This window comes from Leucopleurus acutus (genome assembly GCF_964270905.1).
Source record: "Leucopleurus acutus genome assembly, chromosome: 16".
NCBI lineage: Eukaryota > Metazoa > Chordata > Mammalia > Artiodactyla > Delphinidae > Leucopleurus > Leucopleurus acutus.
Genome location: NC_139158.1, coordinates 63,853,449 through 63,869,757, shown reverse-complemented (window position 1 = coordinate 63,869,757; position 16,309 = coordinate 63,853,449). Strand labels below are relative to the sequence as shown.

The 16,309-nt window shown below is 38.3% G+C and overlaps 1 protein-coding gene across 3 annotated transcripts in view; it reads left to right on the top strand.

Moving 5' to 3' along the window:
• Positions 1 to 16,309, top strand: part of TRPC4AP (transient receptor potential cation channel subfamily C member 4 associated protein) — a 78,586-nt gene that overhangs the window by 29,041 nt on the left and 33,236 nt on the right. For all 3 annotated transcript variants that reach the window (XM_082856758.1, XM_082856757.1, XM_082856756.1), the window contains exons 4-7: positions 664 to 721; positions 2,676 to 2,731; positions 6,972 to 7,100; positions 15,799 to 16,006. In XM_082856758.1, coding sequence (XP_082712884.1) covers positions 664 to 721; positions 2,676 to 2,731; positions 6,972 to 7,100; positions 15,799 to 16,006 — 451 coding nt within the window. The remainder of the gene's footprint in view (positions 1 to 663; positions 722 to 2,675; positions 2,732 to 6,971; positions 7,101 to 15,798; positions 16,007 to 16,309) is intronic.

Genomic DNA, 16,309 nt, shown 5'->3' with positions numbered 1-16,309 from the left:
TCATGTATTTTGAGGTTCTGTTGTTAGATGCATATATGTTTATAATTGTTATATCGTCCCGATGGATTGACCCTTTTATCATTATAAACTGTCCTTTGTTTCAACAGAATGGGTTTTTAAATGCATATTTATTGTAAACAGTTTAAACAGAATTATGTGTTGTATTACAAGTATGTAAAATGAAAAATGAATGCATATACTCCCCAGCCCCCTGTAGAAATCAGTATTAACAGTTTATGGTATACCTTTTGTGATTCTTTTTATAAACTTATGTTTATAAAAAGAACACAAATATTCTAAAAGCAAAAGAGGAATCATAGTGAAAATGTTCTGCAGCTTTAAAAAAATTAAAGCCACGTTGGACCCCAGAGATTAACTAATCTAACATTCTTATTTTTAAAAATGAGAGCCAAGGCCATGGAGGGACACTGACTTGCCCGAGTTTACATGGGGAATAGGTGGCTGAGCTGCAACTAGAACCCAGGTTTCCTGACTCTTGGTACAGTGCTCATTTCCCTGAACTTCACTGCCTTCTGCCTGTGTTGGGACCAAGAGGGTCTTGCAGTACCCTGACAGATATTTGGGCCATGAGTTGTCATGGCAAAGACTGTTTTGTAAGTTGTGCTTTGAATTTTGAAGCTTTTATCCAATTTTTTTTTATAGCTCCTTGTAGAAATTCTTATGAGGCCTACAATCTCTATTCGGGGACAGAAACTGAAAAGTAAGTATACTTATCAGCCACTGGTACTCATTTCCTAACCTGCTGTTATGATGGTAATTCCCAGGAGTTTCTCTTCTTTCCCTTCCTAACTCTTAACAATGAGGACATGCCTTATGTTCGGCTGTAGGACACTCTCCGCCCCTAACTAAGCAGCTCTCTTTATTTTATACTTGGTAGAAATATAAGCCTAGTGCTTTAAAAGAAAAAGTGTGAAAACTACTAAAAGAATTGCATCTTTGTAGTTTCTAATAGTCCTTGGTTTCAGCTTTTATGTTTTCTTTGCAAATTCTTATTTCTCATATAGTTAATTGAGAGAGTAAGGAAAAGCCTGGTAAGATCATTTGTTTTATTTTTTAATTATTGTCTTGTTTTTGTTGTTATAAAAGTGATATAAGCTCTTTGTGAAAAGTTCAGTCATTACCAGAATGTGTAATTTATTTGTGTTTAGGGTAGCACATTATTTCTTGGACTGGGTGGTAGGTATATGGGTATTATTCTATTATTATTCTCTATAACTTACACATGTTGCAAATATTATTCTTAGGTAGTCAGTTGATAATTTAAAAAAGTGAGTAAGTACACTTACTTTGGCATTAAAAGCCAGAGATCAGTTAACATCTGATGAATGCTCTACTACAAATATCACTTTTTTTTTAATTAAAAACTTTTCCTCCCAACATCAACATGACATATTATGTAAGGCCTTGTTTGTATGTGTAGTAGTGGTTAAGAGGATTCATATTCATCTTTTATGTCGCAGCTTTGTATCCTATCTAAATTGGTCTTCATGTCCTCTACCCTCATAGCAGGTAGCATCTTGTAATTACTTGTTGGTGTACTTATTTATTCTCTCTTCCCCCACTAGATTTATAAGTTCCATGAGGCTTTGTCTTTTTTTTTTTTTTCGCTAACCACTGTATATTCTGTATCTGCTCTAGAGTGGATGCTGAATAAATATTTGATGAATGAGTGAATTCCAGTTCCCTTTGAAAATGAAAGGTCTAGAAGTACTGAGATATACTGATTTGGTGTTCCAACCTGCTCTGAAGTCATGAAATAAATAAACCAGAAGCCCCCATAGGTTGAAAAGTGGTGATGAGGGATACAGGACATCTGCATTATCTCAAGATTATGTCAGATAACCCTTCTGGTCAAGCTAGCTTGGCAGGGCTGCCCACTGGGATCTTGGAAGGAAGCCTAACATTTTAGAGTTTGTGGCAGCATAGGAATTAATGCAAACAGTTTTTAAAAATAAAAGTAATGCCAAACAAAACACTTTATCCATGGTTCATACTCAATTTTATCATCTCCCAGTTTTGAGGACTTGAAAATTTAGTTTCCTTTTTGTCGTACTCTCCTGTTCCTGCTCACAGAGAAGTAACTAGTTCTTTATTGGTACCCAACGTAAATAACAACAGAACAAAACACGTTGAGTCTGTAGTAAAAATGACATCCTTGTTTGCTGCTAGTAGAATTTTCAGTGGAAATTTATAACATCAATCCAATTACTTTGGATTCTCGTAATTCTGCTTTTGGAACTGTATCTTAGGGAACCAGTTCAACACAAGCATAAAAGGACTATATGTTATGTTGTTTATTTCTAGTCTATTTAAATAGCAAAATTTTTAAAACCCTAGATATAATTCTAATCAAGCTATAAAGGAACATGGCTTACTAAGTGATAACACCACAACAGGTTGAAATTATAAAGACTATGGGACATAATAAGCATAATACTATATCAAACCAAAAAGCAGTGTACAAATTGGTTTGTAGGCTCTGACGCAGGCACCATGAAACTCTTTGGTGAATAAGGACTGGAAGGAGGTATGCTAAAAGGAAAATAATCATCTTGGAGGGGATTATGAGGAACAATTCTATGTTCAAAAATTTAATTCTGTTACACTATCTTTCCAATGAGAAAAATAACCAGTTATTCCCCTTTCACTTTCAGTAAGTGATGAAATGTCCAAGGACTGTTTGAGCATCTTATATAATACCTGTGTCTGTGTAAGTATGCCTGCCATCAGGGCCTCATTTTTCTCCCTGCCACATCTGCAGTGCTCGAGGAGGGAAGATTTGAATGGGGTGGTAGACATGACAGCTATCTTCAGACATTGGAGAATTGGACTGATATGTGCCTGAGAACCATAACCAACAGGTAGAAATTATGGATGGCAAAATTTCATATTAATTGAGCCATGGCTGCTTCAGCAGGTACTGAACTCCTCTAGCCCTGGAGGTGTCCAAGCACAGACTGAACAAAAAACTTGTTAAATGGATACAAGCATTGAAAGAGTGCCTGTGACCTTTTAGGATTCCTTTAAACTCTATTGTACCTACTCCTTCATTTTTATTGTTAGAAAACCCAGAAGACCCACCATGTGTTGATCAGGACATCCAACTAGGTTGATCACTGAGTGGGAAAGAATGGTGAATAAAAGAAGCAATTTGGTGGAAAGAGCATAGCACTTAGTGCTAGAACTTGGTTTGGGGTTCTAGCTCTTGGCTTCATGCTTATTAATTCTCCTCCCTGTGCTTTAGTTTCTTATCTTAGTAGAGTGTAGTTGGTAATCATACATCATAGGGTTGTTGTGGGATTTAAATGAGATGATAGATGTGAAAGCACTTTGTAAAGCAATATACAAATGTTAATTTTTGTAAGACCCAGTACCTGTCTTTTGGGAACACATGTGCTAAGCTGTAAAGAGTGAATCAAATACAGCAGAATGAAACAAATGCTGTTGTAGAAGTGAAACCTCTATGCAATGAAAGCACAAAGGAACATTTAATTCCATTTCATTTCTTGCCTCATTCAAAAAAAGATTTCGGGCATCGTTAGGAGTATGTAAGATCTACCAATATTATAAATTTAGAAGTAGGTATCCAGGAATTGGGCTGAACATAAAATCATCTGTATCGCGGATGGGGTACAAATTTGGGTTTAAGCTGATATCATATATTAACGCATATATGTGGAACCTAGAAAAATGGTACAGATGAACTGGTTTGCAGGGCAGAAATAGAGACACAGATGTAGAGAACAAACGTATGGACACCACGGGGGGAAAGTGGCGGGCGGGGTGGTGGTGGTGGGATGAATTGGGAGATTGGGATTGACATGTATACACTAATATGTATAAAATGGATAACTAATAAGAACCTGCTGTATAAAAAAATAAAATAAAATTCAAAAAATAAATAAAACAGAAGCAATATTGTAACAAATTCAATAAACACTTTAAAAATGGTCCACATCAAAAAAAAAAGAATAATGCTACTATGAACATTTGTTCATATGTGTAAACTTGACTGAGCTAAGGGACACCCAGATATCTGGTTAAACATTTTTTTTCTGGGTGTGTCTGTGAGGGTGTCTCTGGAAGAGATTAGCATTTGAATCAGTAGATGCCCTCACCAATGTGGGTGACCACCATCCAATCCATTGAGGCCCTGAATAGAGCAAAAAGGTGGGGAGGTTGGGCGAATTCACTCTCTGCCCGAGCTGAGACATCCGTCTTCCCCTGCCCTCGGACTTGGAGTTCCTGGTTCTTGGGCCTTTGGCTCCAACAGGGACTTACACTGTTGGTTCTGATTCTCAGGCCTTCTGTCTCTGACTGAATTTCATCACCAGTTTTCCTGGTTCTCCAACTTGCAGATGGCATATCAAGGGACTTCTCAGCCTCCATTAAAAAAAAAAAAAAAAAAATTTGGGTTTAAGCTTCTTAGCAACCAACACAAATAGGGAAATATGTTTCAACACTTAACACAAAGTTCAGCATCCATAACATTGCTATGCAACAGAAATATAACACTTAGGTTATTTTATTTTACCTTTAGGAATAGCATATTTATTAGTTCAGGATTGATATCTTTTTTTTTTCTTTTTTTTTTTGGCTGCATTGGGTCTTTGTTGCTGTGCGCGGGCTTTCTCTAGTTGCGTTGAGCAGGGGCTACTCTTGGTTGTGGTGCGTGGGCTTCTCACTGCGGTGCCTTCTCTTGTTGCAGAGCACAGGCTCTAGGCGCATGGGCTTCAGTAGTTGTGGCACGTGAGCTCAGTAGTTGTGGCTCATGGGCTCCAGAATGCAGGCTCAGCAGTTCTGGCGCGTGGGCTTAGTTGCTCCGCAGCATGTGGGATCTTCCTGGACCAGGGCTCGAACCCGTGTCCCCAGCATTGGCAGGCAAACTCTCAACCACTGCGCCACCAGGGAAGCTCCAGGATTGATATCTTAAGATAAAAATCAGCATCCACAAAAACCTTGACAACATAAATGATAGGCTGTTTGAATAAAAAGAATTGAAAAGGGATAATGTAAAGCTTTGGACATAACTCTAAATAAACAAATAAGAAATTAATGCTGAGGGCTTCCCTGGTGGCGCAGTGGTTGAGAGTCCGCCTGCCGATGCAGGAGACGCGGGTTTGTGCCCCGGTCTGGGAAGATCCCACATGCCGCGGAGCGGCTGCGCCCGTGAGCCATGGCCGCTGAGCCTGCCCGTCCGGAGCCTGTGCTCCGCAATGGGAGAGGCCACAGCAGTGAGAGGCCCGCGTACCACAAAAAAAAAAAAAAAAAAAAATTAATGCTGAGGTCCTGAGCAAGGGAGATATGTCTTAGGGACATACAAATGAAAAATAGTTTAGGGGCCTAAACTGTCAGTAAGTTCAAAAGGATTCAGCAAAAACTATTGTCACCAAAAAGGCTAATGCAATCTTAGTGTAATAAACCTGCACTTTTAGTCACTGATTAGGCTATATATGGTATTTTGTGTTTGCTTCTGTGTATCACATTTTAAAAAGTATAAGAATGTATTATACCAGTCTCTCAAGAATATTAGAGTATAATATAAAAAGACTCCGAAAACAAGTGAAATAACCCATCACCCCACCATACTAAGGTTATTTTCAATTTCCTTGTAGCCACGTTTTTTAGAAAGTAAGAAAAGAAGTAGGAAGAAATAGGTGAAGTTAATTTTAATGATTTTTTTTTTTTTTTTTTGCTGTACGCGGGCCTCTCACTGTTGTGGCCTCTCCCGTTGCGGAGCACAGGCTCCAGACGCGCAGGCTCAGCCGCTTTGCGGCATGTGGGATCTTCCCGGACCGGGGCACGAACCCGTGTCCCCTGCATCGGCAGGCAGACTCTCAACCACTGTGCCACCAGGGAAGCCCTAATGATGTATTTTATTTAGCACAGTATATCAAGAATGTTATTCCAACATGTCATCAATATAAGTAATTATTAATGGGATATAATTCCTTTTTTTTGTATTAAGGTTTCAAAATCCAGTGTGTTTTTTACTTTCAGAGCACATCTCAGTTCAGACTAGCCACGTTTCAAGTGCTCAGTAGCCACATGTAGCTAGTGGCACAGGTAAGCACAGACAGACCCGTGAGATAAAAATAAACTGATTGTTCAGGTAGTGTACAATTATTCTTATAACTAAGGCCAGTAAGAAATTGTTCTTATAAAAAAAGATGATATATGTGTGATGTAATGACTCCATCATTGTCAGCTTCCATGTAGTTAATAGTCTTATGAGGCAGTCTTAATGAGGCTGTTCGTTAATAATGACACCTAATGTTAATAATATTCCAGCAAAACACAGTTCAGTTAAAAAAAGGAAGGAAGGGAAAGGAAAGAAAGGGAAGGAAGGAAGGAAGGAAAGGGAAAGAAAGAAAGAAAAGGAGAGAAAGAAAAGGAAAGAAAAAGAAAAGGAAAGCAAAGAAAGAAGAAACAAAAACGTAAAGAACATAGGATGATATGGTCCAACTTTGTGCTGATCTGGCTTAAACCCAGGTTAGATGGAAACCTAGGGCTTTTAGAGTTGCAAACACCAGTGCCTCCAAGGATCAGGCAGAAAACAAGAAACGTTTGAAGTTGCCTGTTTTGGAGTGGGGACTTGTGCAAATTGTGACTAACTGGAGTAAGCGTATCCTATCTGAAGACTTAAAGTCAAAATTTAAAAGGTATTGCTGGCCAAATAAAACTTAGCCTACTGGGTGCTGGCTTATAGCTCTTGATTTAGGTACTAGGTTAAAAACCTATGATGGATATTATTTAAAAACTCCTCCCCATAAAAATACATTTGTACACAGTGTTTTATATATAGTTTTAGGGAATTAAGGGCTCAGCTAACAGTTCCTGATGTAGCGTGGAATTGCTTTTCCAGTGTCTGGAATGGATATTTTGCCCTTCATATTTTATTTTGGGGTTATAACCTATTCTGCTTTTTCTCTTCTTCTCCCTTGCGATAGACGGAAGGGGTTACAAAGCGTTTGGCAGAAAAGAATGACTTTGTGATCTTCCTGTTTACACTGATGACGAGTAAGAAGACATTCTTACAGACAGCAACCCTCATTGAAGATATTTTGGGTGTTAAAAAGGTGAGCTGTATCCTCTAGCAGGTGAATGACCAGGTGGAGGAGAGTGCCTCAGACAGTTGGATTCTCAAACCTGAATAATGTACAGAACTCCTTTAAAGAAAAACTCTGCCATACTCCTAGTGTTAAAATTATTTTTTTGTGTTACTTAAGTATATTCACTAGGTTATACTACTTATACTAATAGATCTTAAATGATTATAAAACCTAAACAAATAGATTGAAATCAAACTACTTATAAAACTCAAAAGCTCAGATTGACTTTGTGAATTTAATGTGTTAGCTAATGTTACTTTGCTGAAATCAAATTGTCCCTCAATTATTATGGTGCAAGATCTTTTTAGCATAGCTCTAGTGCTGTATGCTGTATAATAACTCCATTCTCCTACCACTTTTCTATATTTGAACTGTTGTGAAGCTTTCTTGTGAGGATGTTTGACTTTCACTTATTACGTTCACCTCTATTTTTTCTCATTAGTTTTCAACAAAGTTTAATTGACACCAACATAGGAAATAACAAATATGAGCACTGAAATCCTGCCAGTTGGTCATAAGATGGACATTCAAATGATCCAGGATATGCTTTAAAAAACAAAAACTAAAGGACTATGATCGAAGTGAAAGCACTAAATTAAATATTTGTCATCGAGAATTCACAGACCGCGCCCCCCCCCAACAGATCTATAGGCATGTTAGAGAATCACTATATTAGATTTTTGGTGTAATGCTTGTTAGGACCTGGCTTACTTCCCCAAGTCCTTGTCCCATGCCTCCACGTCAGTTGCAGGTTTGCAGATTCCTTCCTTTTACTACCGAGGAGGTAGGAGCAGCCTCTTAGATTTTCTATTGCAGTGAAAAGAGTACCCATGTGCATTGTGGTGACCCCAGCTTTCATTTCTGTGTTTCTGCTGGCACTTTCCCCAGGCTCTGCTTGTTATTGCCCAGGCAGAAGATGCACAAGTGACCCATTGTCTGTAGGAAAACATTGGAGATGTGTGCAGGCCCCAGACAGACCCTTTGTGCCCTTTGATGAAAAGGCTTTGTTATTTTTCCAGTAATTGTATGCACCAGTGTGTGAGAAGGGGCTTCCAGGGCGGAAACTCCAGACTCCCTGGCAGTCTTAGCATAAGACTCTAGGATTCCTCCTTCATAACTTTTCCTGCTTGTCCCTCATGCCCTCTTCCTCCCTCTCATACCTTTCTGTGTTGCCAAAAATAGTGATGAGTTCTGCTAGACATTACGGGTACCTTAGTGCAGTTTGAAAGGGGGATAGACACCATAAGAAAGTGGGAACACAAGCCACAAACTGGGAAAAGATATTTGCAACCCATGCAACTAACAAAAGATTGGTATTCAGAATTTATCATGGGGAATTCTCTGGTGGTCCAGTGGTTGAGACTCTGGGCTTCCACTGCAGGGAGCATGGGTTCGATGCTTGGTCAGGGAACTAAGATCCCGCATGTAGTGTGGCACGGCCAACAAACAAACAAAAGCAACAACCAAAATAACCCCCAAAACAACAACAGCATTTATCATGAATTCTTGTGAATCAGCAAGGAAAAGACAAATGGCCCAGTAGAAAAATGGGCAATGATAGGAGCAAGCATTTTACAGAGGAGAAACAAATGATCCATAAAAAGAAGATGCTTAACTTCACTGATAATCAGGAAAATGCAGATAAGACCACAGTGAGAGAGCTCGAGAATGTGTATCACTGGAAACACCTACATTACTGCTGATACCTTTTTATATCAGCAGAATATATCTATTTTGTTTTCTAGTTGAACGTGGGCATACCCTGTGACCCAGCACCTAAGGAAGCACTGACCTGTGGCCTGGGTAACCTGTAACCTATGACCAGGCACACTCGTGGGGAAGCTCAATTCCAGAACAGTGATTCTTAGAAATAAAAACACTAAATTGAAGCCAGGAGGGTGTGAAATGAATTCAGTGGATCTACCAGCTAAATAGAAAAGATCAAAATGTATTGTGTAAGGGTATTGTTTAAGTTTTTGTTTCATATTTATACACATACATTCACCTGTGTATATTTACTGTGTTGTGATGGAAATTTTATTTTTTATTCTTGGACATTGTCAGAATGGTTTGGAAGCCACTGCCTCAGAAAAACTTCTGCACATGTGCATCAAGAAACACATAAGAAAGGTTATGGCATTATTGGTTAAGGGCAAAAAACTGAAACCAGGTCTCTGATCCATCAACAGGAAAATGGATAAATGTCCTCTATTCACACAATGGGATATTATACAATGACTGTTGCTATAGGCGACAACATAGCTAAATCATAGAAATTATTTTTTTATTTTTTGTGGTACGCAGGGCTCTTACTGTTGTGGCCTCTCCCGTTGCGGAGCACAGGCTCCGGCCGCGCAGGCTCATCAGCCATGGCTCACCGGCGCAGCCGCTCCACGGCATGTGGGATCTTCCCCGACCGGGGCACAAACCCATATCCCCTGCATCGGCAGGCGGACTCTCAACCACTGTGCCACCAGGGAAGCCCCATAGAAATTATTGATAGAAGTCAGTTGCAGAAGATTGTATATAGTATATCTTTTTTAAAAATAGATCTTTATTGGAGTATAATTGCTTCATAATATTGTGTTAGTTTCTGCTGTACACCAAAGTGAATCAGCCATATGCATACATATGTCCCCATATCTCCTCCCTCTTACGTCTCCCTCCCATCCTCCCTATCCCACCCTCTAGGTCATCGCAAAGCACCGAGCTGATCTCCCTGTGCTATGCTGCTGCTTCCCACTAGCTAATTACTTTACATTCGGTAGTGTATATATGTCGATGCTACTCTCACTTTGCCCCAGCTTCCCCCTCCCACCCCATGTCCTCAAGTCCATTCTCTATGCCTACATCTTTATTCCTGTCCTGCAACTAGGTTCATCAGTACCATTTTTTTTTTTAGATTCGTTAGCATACGGTATTTGTTTTTCTCTTTCTAACTTACTTCATTCTGTATGACAGACTCTAGGTCCATCCACCCCACTACAAATAACTCAATTTTGTTTCCTTTTATGGATGAGTAATATTCAGTTGTATATACGTGCCACATCTTCTTTATCCATTCATCTGTCGATGGACATTTAGCTTGGTTCCATGTCTTGGCTATTGTAAATAGTGCTGCAGTGAACATTGTGGTATGTGTCTCTTTTTGAATTATGGTTTTCTCAGGGTATATGCCCAGTAGTGGGATTGCTGGGTCATACGGTAGTTCTATTTTTAGTTTTTTTTTTTTTTTTTTTTTTTTTTTTTTTTTGCGGTACGCGGGCCTCTCACTGCTGCGGCCTCTCCCGTTGCGGAGCACAGGCTCCGGACGCGCAGGCCCAGCTGCTCCGCGGCATCTGGGATCCTCCCGGACCGGGGCACAAACCCGTGTCCCCTGCACCGGCAGGCGGACTCCCAACCGCTGCGCCACCAGGGAAGCCCTATTTTTAGTTTTTTAAGGAACCTCCATACTGTTTTCCATAGTGGTTGTATCAATTTACATTCCCACCAATAGTGCAGGAGGGTTCCCTTTTCACCACACCCTTTCCAGCATTTATTGTTTCTAGATTTTTTGATAATGACCATTCTGTCTGGCATGAGATGATAGCTGTAGTTTTGATTTGCATTTCTCTAATAATTAGTGATGTTGAGCATCTTTTCATGTGCCTTTTGGCCCTCTGTATGTCTTCCTTGGTGAAATGTCTATTTAGGTCTTCCACCTATTTTTTAATTCCGTCCATTTTTTAATAATTTAAAATTGCAAATATTTTCTCCCATTCTGAGGGTTGTCTTTTTGTCTTGTTTATGGTTTCCTTTGCTGTGCAAAAGCTTTTAAGTTTAATTAAGTCCCATTTGTTGTTGTTTTTATTTCCATTACTCTAGGAGGTGGGTCAAAAAAGATCTTGCTGTGGTTTATGTCAAAGAGTGTTTTTCCTATGTTTTCCTCAAAGAGTTTTATAGTGTCTGGTCTTATATTTAAGTCTTTAATCCATTTGGAGTTTATTTTTGTGTATGGTGTTAGGGAGTGTTTGAATTTCTTTCTTTTACATGTAGTGGTCCAGTTTTCCCAGCACCATTTATTGAAGGGGCTGTCTTTTCTCCATTGTTTGTTCTTGTCTCCTTGGTCATAAATTAGGTGACCATAGGTGTGTGGGTTTATCTCTGGGCATTCTATCCTGTACCATTGATCTGTATTTCTGTTTTTGTGCCAGTACCATACTGTCTTGATTACTGTAGCTTTGTGGCATAGTTTGAAGTCAGGGCCCCTGATTCCTCCAACTCCGTTTTTCTTTCTCAAGAATGCTTTGGCTATTTGGGGTCTCTTGTGTTTCCATATGAATTGTAAAATTTTTTGTTCTAATTCTGTGAAGAATGCCATTGGTAGTTTGATAGGGATTGCATTGAATCTGTAGATTGCTTTGGGTAGTATAGTCATTTTCACAATATTGATTCTTCCAATCCAAGAACAATAGTATATTTCTCCATCTGTTTATGTCATCTTTGATTTCTTTCATCAGTGTTTTATAGTTTTCTGAGTACAAGTCTTTCTCCTCCTTAGGCAGGTTTATTCCTAGGTATTTTATTCTTTTTATTGCTATGGTAAATGGGAGTGTTTCCTTAATTTCTCTTTCTGATTTTTCATTGTTGGTGTCTAGGAATGCTGGAGATTTCTGTGCATTAATTTTGTATCCTTCAGCCTTACCAGATTCATTGATTAGTTCTACTAGTTTTCTGGTGGCATCTTTAGGATTTTCTGTGGATAGTGTCATGTCATCTGCAAACAGTGACAGCTTTACTTCTTCTTTTCCAATTTGTATTCCTTTTATTTCTTTTTCTTCTCTGATTGCCATGGCTAGGACTTCCAAAACTATGTTGAATAATAGTGGTGAGAGTGGACATCCTTGTCTTTTTCCTGATCTTAGTGGAAATGCTTTCAGTTTTTCACCATTGAGTATGATGCTTGCTGTGGGTTTTGTCATATATGGCTTTTATTATGTTGAGGTAGGTTCCCTCTATGCCCATTTTCTGGAGAGTTTTTATCATAAATGGGTGTTGAATTTTGTTGAAAACTTTTTCTGCATCTATTGAGATGATCGTATGGTTTTTATTCTTCAGTTTGTTAATATGGTGTATCACATTGATTGATTTGCGTGTGTTAAAGAATCCTTGCATCTCTGGGATAAATCCCACTTGATCATGGTGTATGATCCTTTTAATGTGCTGTTGGATTCTGTTTGCTAGTATTTTGTTTAGGTCTATAATTTTCTTTTTTTGTGATATCTTTTTCTGGTTTTGGTATCAGAATGATGGTGGCTTCATAGAATGAATTTGGGAGTGTTTCTCCCATTGCAATTTTTTGGAAGTATTTGAGAAGGATCAGTGTTTGCTCTTCTCTAAATGTTTGATAGTATTCGCCTGTGAAGCCATCTGGTCCTGGACTTCTGTTTGTGGGAAGATTTTTAATTACGGTTTCAATTTCATTACTTGTCATAGGTCTGTTTATATTTTCTAATTCTTCCTGGTTCAGTCTTGGAAAATTTTACCTTTCCAAGAATTTGTCCATTTCTATGTGGTTGTCCATTTTATTGGCATATAGTTGTTTGTAGTAGTTTGTAGTAGTCTCTTATAATCCTTTGTATGTCTGCAGTGTCAGTTGTGATTTCTCCTTTTTCATTTCTAATTTTATTGATTTGCGTCCTCTCCCTTTTTTTCTTGATGAATCTGGCTAAGGGTTTATCAATTTTGTTTATCTTCTCAAAAAAACAGCTTTTTTTTTTTTTTGACTGGTCTAAATACATAAATTTACTTTCCCCCTTACCTTCCTTTCTTTGGGAAAAGGAAAAAGGAAACATTACTCTGTCTACTCAGAGAGCAAGGAGAACAGCAGAACAGATGAAGGGGGACTGAACTTACTGAGTCTTCTACCCGCTTCTGTTCTCTCTCAGCCTGTGTGTTGTCCTTATAGGTGAGTGAGAGATGTTAGGATTTCAGCATGCTGCTCCGTAACTGGAATGGGGCAAGAAATGCTCCAGCTGTTTTAATCAGTGACGTTTAACACGTTTCAAGTGGCCAGAGTGTGCAGCCATCACAATACCCAAAGCAATTAGATCATTCCTTTTTAAGACCAAGAAACTTTCTGTTGGTTTGATCTACTCTTGGTTTGATCTACTCCAGAATACCAAATACATAGATTTTGGAATAAACTCAAATAAATTGTAATTTACTTTCACCCAAAATTACACATCCTCTACCTAAGGACAAAGTCACTGCTCCTCTAAAGATACTGAGGGGAAGGGGAGTAGCTCAAATGAGTCTGTAATTTAAAATCACAACCAGAGAAGAAACACTTCAAGCACAATGGGGACATTCCATTTGAAGAGCCACATTCATTTGGAATGTTTGCTTTGAAAACAACTCTTCTGGGGAATAAAGAACCAGCTTTTAGTTTTATTGATCTTTGCTATTGTTTTATTCCTTTCTATTTCATTTATTTCTGCTCTGGTCTTTATGATTTCTTTCCTTCTACTCACTTCGGGTTTTCTTTGTTCTTCTTTCTCTAGTTGTTTTAAGTGTAGGGTTAGATTGTTTATTTGAGGTTTTTCTTGTTTCTTGAGGTGAGATTGAATTGCTGTAAACTTCCCACTTAGAACTGCTTTTGCTGCATCCCATAGGTTTTGGGTAGTCGTGTTATCATTGTCATTTGTTTCTGTGTATTTTTTAAATTTCTTCTTTGATTTCTTCAGTGATCTCTTGGTTATTTAGTAGCGTACTGTTTAGCCTCCATGTGTATAGTGTATCATTTTTACAAAGCTCAAAAATAGGCAAACTCAAATCATACAAAACTTTTTTTTAATGAAAAAGCAATAATAAACAAAATTCAGGATAGTGGTTACCTCTGGCCAAGAGAAAGGGAGATGTGATAGGAAAGGCACACATAGCTATTCACTTTGTTATGCTTTATAACATATGTTGTATCAAGTATTAAATAAAAATTAAAATATAACACAAAGAAGTGGGCCTGGAGGGTGGGGGGGGGCGGGACCTGGTTTGCAACCCATACACTAAGTTGGACAGGGCTAAAGGAACAGATGAGCTGGAAGTCCCAGTTTCCAATAATAACAATAGCTAACATTTGTGTACTGGGAAGGCAAAGGTGGAAGAAGCTACTCCCAAATAACCCCTCCACAGCCAACCAGAAATAGGAGTGAGATTCACAAGGGCTTCTAGGAATCATTCATTGGTTCAGTATACATTTACTGAGACCTACGCTACCAGGGTCTATGCACTGAGGCTCTGGAAAGGAGGTAAGATACACTCCTGACTCAAGGCAGTGTCAGTTTATTTGGGAAATTAGATGCAGGAACAGATAATTACAAGATCATGTTATATGTGCAGTGATAGAGAAATACCCAATCCAGTGGGAGTTAAGTACATTAGTGGGATGAAGGGTAGCAGGTATTATCTGAAGAATGTAAAGATGTTTCAGAAGGAGAGAAGATCATGTGATGTACAACATTTGTGGATATTAAGGAAGAAAGAAAATGAGAATATAACCAAATAACAAAAAGCATTTCATAAAATTAAGTACTCATTCATGATAAAAGCTAGGAATAGAAAGAAAATTCCTTAACTTGGTATTGGATATCTATTAAAACTTACAGCAAACATGAAACTAAACCTGAAACTTTGGAAATATTTCTAATAAGGGAAAAGAGGAGAAGGTCTGCTATCACTTACTCTAGGTAATTGGTTACATGGGCATGTACACAAGGAGACACCTATAGGAGTGTTCATTACAACACTGTTTAATAGTGAAAAATTATAGTCCACCTAAACATACACATATTTAAAAAGAATGATTGAATAAATTGTGAATTAAAACAATGAGAAATGATTGAAGTAGACTTAACTTGTATCAGTGTAGTTGAATCTCACTGTTGACCGTGAAGTATCATTCACACTGTGCATGCAGAACAAAACCATGTATTTTTGTTTTATTTTTTATTGAGGTATAATTGATTTACAGTATTATATTAGTTTCAGGTATACAACATAGTGATTCAAAATTTTTATAGATTATACTCCATTTAAAGTTATAAAATATTGGCTGTGTTCCCTGTGCTCTACAATATATCCTTGTAGCTTATTTATTTTATACATAGTAGTTTGTGAACAATACCATTTATTTTTTGTGGAAATATTTGTAAGTGTGAAAACGTGTAAAAATAATAAACAGAGTTCAAAATAATGGTTACGTCTTGAGGGGGAATGAAGTGAATGCAACTAGGTAGGGATACACAAGGACCTTCAGCTATATTTGAAATATTTTGTCTTGAAAACATCTATGGCAATTTCTGATTGATAAAACTTGAGTGGTAGGTGTTTTTTTAGGCAAAATGGGGCATATGAGCAAAGGTGGAGAGTAAGAATAGTGGTCCTCAAAGGGTTTAATCCTCAAACCAATCCTATGAGGTAGATTAGATTAGTCCCATTTGACAGAAGAGCAGACAAAGACTTAGGTTCCATGACTTACCTAGGGTTGTGCAGCTGCGAATTGTGGAGCTGGGATTTGAACCTAAGCGGTCTAGCTACCAAGCCCCATTCTTAGGGGAATGCAAAAGAGCAGCACATTCAATCTCAAATGAACTGAGCATGGGGATTGTTTTATTTGTGTCTTTTGTAGGAAATGATCCGACTAGATGAAGTCCCCAATCTGAGTTCCTTAGTATCCAATTTCGATCAGCAGCAGCTTGCTAATTTCTGCCGGATTCTGGCTGTCACCATTTCAGAGATGGATACAGGGAATGATGACAAGCATACGCTTCTGGCCAAAAATGCTCAGCAGAAGAAGAGCTTGAGCTTGGGGCCTTCTGCAGCTGAAATCAACCAAGGTAAAGTCTCTAAGTTGTCAGAATTTTGACATTGTAGTTCCGAGGTCCCTTCCTAAATCATCTAGCTTTTTCAGTATTTCTAGAGATTTGATCCATGTAAGGGCTCCTTGGGTCCACTTAAGAGTATGTAAAATTTATATCTATGTATCTCTTCATTATTTTGGGGGACCAAGTCCATAGCCATCAGACTTTTTAATAGATCCAGAACCTCAAAAAAGTTAAGAACCATTATTTATCAGAATTCAAATTACATACGTTTTCTTCCACTGAGCCTTCCTTTATCCTATATAATAAATATAGATA